General features: G+C 38.5%; 1 protein-coding gene across 14 annotated transcripts in view; it reads right to left on the reverse strand.

Moving 5' to 3' along the window:
• BICD1 (BICD cargo adaptor 1) overlaps nt 1–9,528 on the reverse strand; it is a 120,121-nt gene that overhangs the window by 109,406 nt on the left and 1,187 nt on the right. Inside the window, exons 2-3 of one of the 14 annotated variants that reach the window (XM_072999924.2) lie at nt 9,395–9,482; nt 7,598–7,874 (exon numbers count right to left, since the gene is read on the reverse strand). The exons of 12 other annotated variants lie outside the window; for them this stretch is intronic. In XM_072999924.2, the coding sequence (XP_072856025.1) occupies nt 7,861–7,874; nt 9,395–9,482 (102 nt within the window). In that variant the 3' untranslated portion in view covers nt 7,598–7,860. Of the gene's footprint in view, nt 1–7,597; nt 7,875–9,394; nt 9,483–9,528 lie in introns of those variants that run through there. One more of the 14 variants, XM_072999925.2, reaches the window with a different exon arrangement.

Here is a 9,528-nt window from a genome sequence, read left to right on the forward strand (position 1 = left end):
AAATGGCCGCCGGACGCCCCAATCGTCGCAAAGTGAGTGCGGCGATTGGGGCAGATCCGTATAGCGATCCCAAAAAAGGGATCGCTATACGGATTCTTCGTTAAACGGTGCGCTCGTTAAGCGAGGCACCACTGTATCTATATTGGGGTTCATCTTGACCATGGAGACCTAGGTAGCATCCGTGATTCAGTCCACCCATTTATATCTTCGGCGGATCACCTAGCCCTATCTGACATGGGGCTCCTCACCATACTTGTCCATGCGCTCATAGTCTCAAGAATAGACTACTATAATGCTCTCTACGTGGGGCTTCCTTTGAGACTGGTGCAGAAGCTTCAAATGGTCCAGAATATGGTGGCCAGGCTGTTAACAGGGGTGAAAAGATTCCATCATATCTTCCCCCATCCTTATTCGCTTCTGCATCAATTTTAAGGTGCTGACTATTACATACAAAGCCCTAAACTGTTTTAGGGCCTCGATACTTGGCAGAGCGCTTTATTCCACTTAGTTCTGCCACCTGTTCTAACCAGGCTGGGCGGTTGAAGGCCCTCACTCTGAGAGAGGCCCAAAGCAAAAAAACTAAAAATTGGGGCTTCTCGGGAGTGAACCCTCATCTCTGGAACAAATTACCAACAGAAATCCACCTGGCTCCCTCACTGAAGCCTTCAAGAGCAAACTAAAGACCTGGCTCTACAAGCAGGCCTTCCCAAGAGAAATTACTTAGCTTTACATCTTCTTTTCCTTTTTTCCCCATCTTCAGCTCTTGTAGTAAAATTTGGCCTCATTTTCAAAATGTATTTATGTTTTCATTTATTATATTTGTATCTTCAATTTTTGTATTTTGTGTAAACCACCCAGAGTACACACGTTCTAGATCAGTGGTTCTTAACCTTTGTTACTTGTATGCTTTTGAACTGCAACTCCCAGAAACCCGTCAGGACAGCTGGTGGTGAAGGCTTCTGGGAGTTGCAGTCCAAAACTCCTGAGTAACCAAAGGTTAAGAACCAGTGTTCTAGATGAGCGGTATATAAGCCTAATAAAATAAATACAATAAATAAATTACTGCCTCCTCAGAAATGAATCTGTAATTGCTCTAATGTATGTGGAGTTTACTGCTGCTTTCTCATTTCCCCTTTAGTATATTCAAAATGTGTACTTTGATCTACAAGTCTGCTAGCATTCTTCTTCCCAAACCATGTGTACATACTTATATATCCACATTTTGTATCCTTGCTATTACATGCAGACAACTCTGTCATACAATAGTGGATAAATATCTAGCTATGAATAATCAATTAGATCATAAGTGCAATCTGCCCGGGGCCAGGAGCAGTTGTTGAGTTTCTGTGCATGCAAGCGGTCCTTGAATGACTTTTAATGCTAGATTTAATCATTAGAAAACTCTTCCCAGCTATGAAAGCAGTTCCATGGTGGAACTACAGTGCAAGAAATAGAGCTGTTTTTGATGAATACATAGAATTTCATATTGTATGTGACTGCTGATTTGCAAGCCAAATTGTTAGTCCCAACTACACTAAACCCAGCGAATCAATGGGAAATTTGTAAATCAACACTTGTGTAAGTTTCTTTGATTCAAATAACAGTTGTTAGTTAGGAGTAGCCTATAGATTTAGGTTGAAAGATTAGCCTAAGTGTAACGGTCTAAAGGGTAAAATAGTTCCAAGGGTAAAAAACATTCTATAAAAAATTAAGGCTGCAGTTTTTAGCTTTTCAGACAGAGTTTTCAACAAGAATTATGAGTGAGGGCAAAACCATGCAGTAATTATGACCCTATTGTTTACCCCAATCTGAACCGCCTCTGCGCAATATTTTTGAAGCTGTGATAGAAGACTGGATTACATAAAGGAAGACGAATAATTTTTTGAAGTTTGAAATTTCTCAAAAATTAATACAGAATTTAGGAGTACTTTAATACTGTACAGTGTTTTCATGAATGAAACTACAGATACTTTTAAACCTCACTCACTGTATTTGTTCCATGTATGGCTGTTCATCATTTGTAAGTTCAGCATGAAAGAGATGCAATAGATGGGCATTCAGCTTAAGTTCAGTCGATGCCATCCTCATTGCCTGAGCAGTAAAGCATCTGTATGGGCATGGTGCTTGTGTAATATAAGCACACCAAGAAGACAAGAGAAAGAGGAAAGGATTGGGAAAAGAGCTGGTGGATGCATGAACCTTGGTTCATCATGTCATTTGGAGCAAAGCAAGAAATATAGTGTTAAGATGATTCTGTAGGTGCTGGATATATGATGTTCCATCCCCATCTAGAAAAAAAAGAGTATACTGTATATGACCTTGATATCCAGACTTTACCTGAATTCTGGACTAATTTACCTAGTTTCTCCTCATGCCCATTTCTACAATCACTTGGCCCAGAAATAGTTCTCCTTCTTTCCAATCCTTATACAGTGGTGCCTCGCTTAACGATGATAATCCGTTCCAGGAAAATCGCTGTTAAATGAAAACATCGTAGAACGAAATAAAAAACCCCACTGAAACACACTGAAACCCGTTCAATACATTCCAATGGGGTAAAAAATCACCGTCCAGCGAAGATCCTCCATATGGTGGCCATTTTTGCTGCCTGCATAGTGAAGAATCCGTCCCTAAACACAGCGGGGAGCAATTTTAAGCAACCGGCGGCCATTTTGAAAACCCGACGATCAGCTGTTTTGATCGTTGTAATGCGAAGAATCAGTTCCCGAAGCAGGGAACCGATCTTCGCAAAGTGAAAAAAACCCAATTAGACCATTGTCGTAGAAGATCATCATACAGAGATTTCATTGTAATGCGGGGCAATCGTTAAGCGAGGCACCACTTATGCTCCTCTCATGTGACAACACAGTGTGCATCCCCTGGACTCAGGATTTGGTTCTGGAAACTGAGGAAGTCAGATGCAACTGATCTGGCAGCCCAGAATACTGAACTTAAGTGATCAAAACTTAAATAATATGAATGTGTTGGTATATATGCAATAAAGCTAATAAAAAAGAGTGGCACAGGCTTGAGGGTAGCAACAGAATATCGGTTAATCACTGCAAATACAAATTTTATTATGCATTCAAAAACAAAGACCACACTTGGAAACCTCTCTTATAAAAATCTTTGAGTTTGATTTCTGCTGTTGTAGTAACTCTTTTTATTTTAAATGATTTCTTGCTGGTGTTGGTAATATCAAATGTTTTACTATTGCAAATTTTAACAATTACTAGATACTCATTTGCCTTTTACTATAAGAATTGCCTACCAGTGCCATATTAAGGCATTTATTTTTAAACAGGCTGTTTAACTAGAGATGGGGATATTTGTATACAAATATCCCAGCACAGGTGGCGTTAACAAGGGTCCAGCCCCATGGGACCAGATGCTCCACTCACTGATCTGATGCAGAGGAATTATACCAGAAATATCTGGATGTCCCAGACAACCCAGATAGTGTGGTTGCTGACCTTGAGCCAGACATCCTGGAAAGTGAAGTCAAGTGGGCCTTAGAAAGTATGGCTAACAACAAGGCCAGTGGAGGTGATGGCATTCCAGTTGAACTATTTAAAATCTTAAAATATGACACTGTTACGGTGCTACCCTCAATATGCCAACAAGTATGGAAAACTCAGCAGTGGCCAGAGGATTGGAAAAGATCAGTCTACATCCCAATCCCAAAGAAGGGCAGTGCCAAAGAATGCTCCAACTACCGTACAATTGCACTCATTTCACACGCTAGCAGGGATATCCTCAAAAATCCTATAAGACAGACTTCAGCAGTATGTGGACAGAGAACTCCCAGAAGTACAAGCTGGATTTCGAAGGGGCAGAGGAACTAGAGACCAAATTGCTAACATGTGCTGGATTATGGAGAAAGCCAGAGGGTTCCAGAAAAAGATCTACTTCTGCTTCATTGAGTACACAAAAGCCTTCGACTGCGTGGAACACAACAAACTATAGCAAGTTCTTAAAGCCTGACCACCTTACCTATCTCCTGAGAAATCTCTATGTGAGACAGAAAGCAACAGTTAGAACTAGACATGGAACAACTGATTGGTTCAAAATTGGGAAAGGAGTACAACAAGGCTGTATATTGTCTCCCTGCTTTTCCAACTTATATGCGGAATACATCATGGGGAAGGCTGGACTGGAGGAATCCCAAGCCAGAATTAAGATTGCCAGAAGAAATATCAACAACCTCAGATATGCAGAGGATACCACTCTGATGGCAGAAAGTGAGGAGGAATTAAAGAACCTCGTAATGAGAGTGAAAGGGGAGAGCGCCAAAAATGGTCTGAAGCTCAACATCAAAAAACCAAGACTATGGCCATTGGTCCCATACCTCCTGGCAAACAGAAAGGGAAGATACGAGGGCAGTGACAGATTTTACCTTCTTGATCTCTATGATCACTGCAGATGGTGACAGCAGCCATGAAATTAAAAGAAGCCTGCTTCTTGGGAGGAAAGCGATGACAAACCTAGACAGCATCTTAAAAAGCAGAGACATCACCTTGCCAACAAAGGTCCGCATAGTTAAAGCTATGGTTTTTCCAATAGGGATGTATGGAAGTGAGAGCTGGTGCATAAACAAGGCTGACCACCGAAGAATTGATGCTTTTGAATTGTGGTGCTGGAGGAGACTCTTGAGAGTTCCCTGGACTGCAAGGAGATCCAACCTATCCATTCTGAAGGAAATCAACCCTGAGTGCTCACTGGAAGGACAGATCCTGAAGCTGAGGCTCCAGTACTTTGGCCATCTCATGAGAAGAGAAGACTCCCTGGAAAAGACCCTGATGTTGGGAAAGCGTGAAGGCAAGAGAAGAAGGGGACAACAGAGGACGAGATGCTTGGACAGTGTCATCGAAACTACCAACATGAATTTGACCCAACTCCGGAAGGCAGTGGAAGACAGGAGGGCCTGGGATGCTCTGGTCCATGGGGTCATGAAGAGTCAGACACGACTTAATGACTAAACAACAAAAAAGAACTTAAATCACTCTCTGGCGGTTTACAATAAAATCTAATTATGCAGGATATACATTGCAATTCAGCTCTGACAATCTGCAGCTTCCAGATCAGCCTTAGGGGCTGAACACTTAGTCCATTCTGAAATAATTTAACCATGTAGTTACCAAATGAAGGGGGCACCAATGTTGAAGGTATCCTTGTTTAGGAATACAGTAGTTGTAACATGCTTGTCTGGTATAGATTAAAAGAGCACTCCTAGCTGTCCAGAGATGCTGATCAATCTAGGGTTATCAACAGATTATATACCTCTTCCTCCTGAGGGAACATGAGTCCACCTAGAACTGATAATTTACATTTCCTCATAAAGCAGGTCAAATTACTGTTCCCAGATTAGTGACTATGGCCAAGTTGCTTGTATTCAAGACCAGTAGGTGCTGTATTGCATTCAGGCCACTGAAACACTGCAGTTTTCTTTGTCATGTGGAAGTACTGCATATACTGAATGGCTGTAATGGCTTTGATATTGCAAGACCACAAAGATCTCTTTTAGATAGAAAGAAGGGTGTTCTTCCACTACAGAATTCCAAATGGGGAAAAGGAAGTGTTCTTTGGGGGCTGCCCAAATGCATTCTGTTACAATTCTCTCTATTTTAGTTTTCATGGGATACATTACCTATTCAGAAAAGTGTTTCAAGAAGAAAAGAAAGATGGGCAAACTTGCAGTGCTGTGGGACACTCTTGTATAATATGACTTCTCAAATAAATTATTTTTTCAGAAAAGAAGACTGATAGCACTTTTCAAATACTTGAAAGGCTGTTATACAAAGGAGCGGCAAGATCTGTTCTCGATCATCCCAGAGTGCAGGATACACAACAATGGGCTTAAATTACAGGAAGCCAGATTTCAGTAGAATATTAGGAAAAACTTCCTAACTGTTAGAGCAGTATGACAATGGAACCAATTACCTTGAAAGATGGTGAGTGCTGCTGGAGGCATTCAAGAGAAATTTTGACAACCACTTGACAGATATCCTCTGTTGTCTATTCCTGCATTGAACACGGGGTTGGACTCGATGGCCTTATAGGCCCCTTCCAACTTAATGGTTCTATGATTCTTTGCAAGTTGTTATCAGTTCCTGAAGATCCTGCATTTCATCCAGTCTGCCATAAACCTACAAGTATTACTTATTACACATCACAACCTTTAAAGCTGTAAGTTCAGCAAAACAGCAGCTGCCTGCTTACCTTCTAACTAATTGGCCCAATTCCTTGAAAACATACATTCAACATAATGATCCTACACTTCTTCCCAGACAATGCTCTTAATCCAAGGCTGCAGGCATTATACAGTACTTGCCCTACTTACTGGTACCCAAATCCTTATTTAGGTCACTGATTGTAATTTTTCCTCTTCTACTGTACCTTATAGCACAAAATACCAGTTTATTTGTTTTAAATACAAACAGCTCAAACTAACACCAAACTACAACTGCTGTAGTGCACCTTCTAGCTTGGTGTGTGTTTGAGAAGCTCTTCACTTGCAAATGATGAAAGAGTGGAAGATAGGACTTACGTTATGCAAAGCAACATGGGCAATTCTGTCCTTTAATTTAATTTAAGTCTTCTTTCAAAATGATCACATTCCAAACAATTCTACTTTTCCTCAGAGTTTGTTATGCCAGAAGTTACTGGTTGTAAATTTACGCTATGGCAACACCACAGTCCTAAGCATGCCTACTTCCATGGAATGAGGTATAGGTTTGCAGGACAGTCTCATCGCCTAATTAAAGTTCATACAACATATCAACTGTGATTTCTTTAATCAATTGATTGATTATAGTTGTATGTAGGCCCAACTAAATATCTGAAGAAAATCTAAACTAAAAATGAAATAAATGAAATAAAGATGCTCATGGTTTCCACAAGCCCCCTCCTAGGAGATTATGAAAGTTGAAGAAATGTTTCTTTATTAATCAGTCTCCACTTTACCTCTCGGTATTAAAATATATATGTTTTCAATATCCTGCTGAATATATTATTATTATTATTATTATTATTATTATTATTATTATTATTATTATTATTATTATTATTATTATTATTATTGAATAATAATATTAATATTCAATAATTATTATTATTGAACTTATATGTTCAATATAAGCCGCCTAGAGTGGTCCTCACACGACCAGATAGGCGGGATATTAAATAAATAAATAAATAAATAAATAAATAAATAAATAAATAAATAAATAAATAAATAAATGTTGCCCACACTACCCAAAGGTCTCTGGGCGGCTTACAACAATTATGGCTAATTTTAATCAATAAAAATGTTAATTGAGTAATTTGATTAATAAACAATATTAATTGTCAAGTGTTTCCCCAAAACATATTAAAAATTGTAGCATTGTGTAAATATTAAGAATTACCTGTGACATAGACACACAAAACTACAATTCCCAGAGTTCCTCAGAGAAGCAATGGCAGTTAAGACTGAAGTGCAGTCCTGACCTCAGAACACAATTCCCGGCTATACTACTGCCAGGTACCATTGATACAATCTCTGTGAAATATGCTGGCCTTTAATCTTTTCAAAATAAAAACTACATACAGCTGGTAGTTTCTTCATAGCATTTTATTAACAGTGCATCAAGCTTCATGAAATCAAGTGCTGATAGTAGACCCTGATTACTTGGTAGTTGCCACTGAATAAGAACATTACTGAATCCTTCCTAAGTCACCTGTCTCATGTCCAAAGTATGGCAGCCATTTCTAGGGCAAATCTGCCCAGTGATTCCTCTAGATTAGTGGTCACCAAACTTGTCAGCATGCCTCCTTTTTTATTTCTCATGACAGCTTCATGCTTTTCTAGATTTCCTGTTATCATCGTTTCGCCACTTTTAAAAAAAAAGTTGGATTTGTAATTTAAATGTTAAATTAAAGACAGTAACTTAGTACAAAAACTTAATAAAAATGAGCACAAATGGTTTATGTTATCACAATAAAGTAATAAAAATGTAGAAATAGCAGGAATAATATTAATTTGTTCTTTAAAAATAGCATTTGTTCCTTAAGAATTTGTTCCTTGGGAAATAGCAGAAACAAAATTAATCTGAAAATTTAAAAAGCATTTACATTGACTTTTTAAAAAATTATAAACATCTCATAATCTTGTGCCCCCTGAAATTTCTTAAAACCCTCCCCAGCAGGGGAACAAGCATTCTAGTGTTCTTGGTGTTCCCCACACTGTTCTTCAATCCTTTCACAGTGGCTAAACCATCTTAGATTCATCCTTCAAGTCATCATAAGTCTTCCCTGGATCTAATCTGCCATCATTTTTGCTACAATGGCCCAAGAAATGAAAGGTACATTTATGTTCCTTTAACTGCTTGGATGTGTATTTTCTTCAATGTATAGCAGTTTCTCAATGGTCTCAAGTACTGAGATTCAGAAAGTTCGAGGCACAAGGCCACATCAAACTTGGATTGATGAAGCAATGTCTATTGTTCAGGAAATAATGTAAATATTTCTCTTAGCAAAATGCTCTTCAGAAAGCGTATATTTTCTATGGAGATTTCTGTCACATTTTGGAGAAATATGTATACTGTATTTGGGAGTGCCACTGTATGTATTTAGAATTACATTTGTATAAATGTTCACCCTTTAGACTTCTATTATTATTTAAGTGTGAATTGTCATGTCTAAACTCAAACAAACATGGACATGCTTTAGAACTTGGGTGGTTAATAGACTAAGATACCCTACCTACATGCCTATTGACAGCCTAGTATACCCCTCCCCCCAAATAATACTAATAGAAAGAAATATACTTTAATGACTTGCAAATGATTAAGTACAATTTTTAACAATACATGATCTTATACATCAAGGAACACTCTGGCAATGTCAGGCTCACTTGGTTGACATAGATCATATATCCATATTGGTTCAGGAAGATTTGGATGGAAAGATGGTGGATGCCACAAACAGGTTAAACTAAAACAAGCATATTGATAGCACAATGTCTTTAACATATCCTCTTCATTCAAATGCATACTATTATAAAAAAGTATATAGTTTAAGTGTCCCTAATGTCTCCTTTTAAATACCCATTTCCAAATAACAGGTAAACCATCCTGTTACAATTGCTATTACAAAAATCTCCACTGTTTGCAATACGTTTCTGAAAGGCAGAGGATCTTCTTATAAACAGCTGTGTGTTGCTGCAATTTAATCAGCAGGTTTAAAATATCACATCCATAATCCTTTTTTAAAGCATCTAATAGGGTTAGTGTTGATCCTTGAGTCCAGTGATAAATCACACCTCACCGTTTCAATCTTATGCATCCTTTGCTCCAGAATAACTATATTTGGCCTACACACATATTGTTTGGTCACCAAAATTATTGTTCCCTACCTAATACTGTGATTTTGAGAATATAGCTAAGCAGAGGAGGTTTTAGGGCGTTTTCCTTTCCTTTCCTTTTCAATGTAGAGGGCAAGTCCTGTGTGGTAAGGATAAAAGAGAGGGGAGAATAACATGGAGAGGGT

The sequence above is a fragment of the Pogona vitticeps genome, chromosome 5 (genome assembly GCF_051106095.1).
Source record: "Pogona vitticeps strain Pit_001003342236 chromosome 5, PviZW2.1, whole genome shotgun sequence".
Classification (NCBI taxonomy): domain Eukaryota; kingdom Metazoa; phylum Chordata; class Lepidosauria; order Squamata; family Agamidae; genus Pogona; species Pogona vitticeps.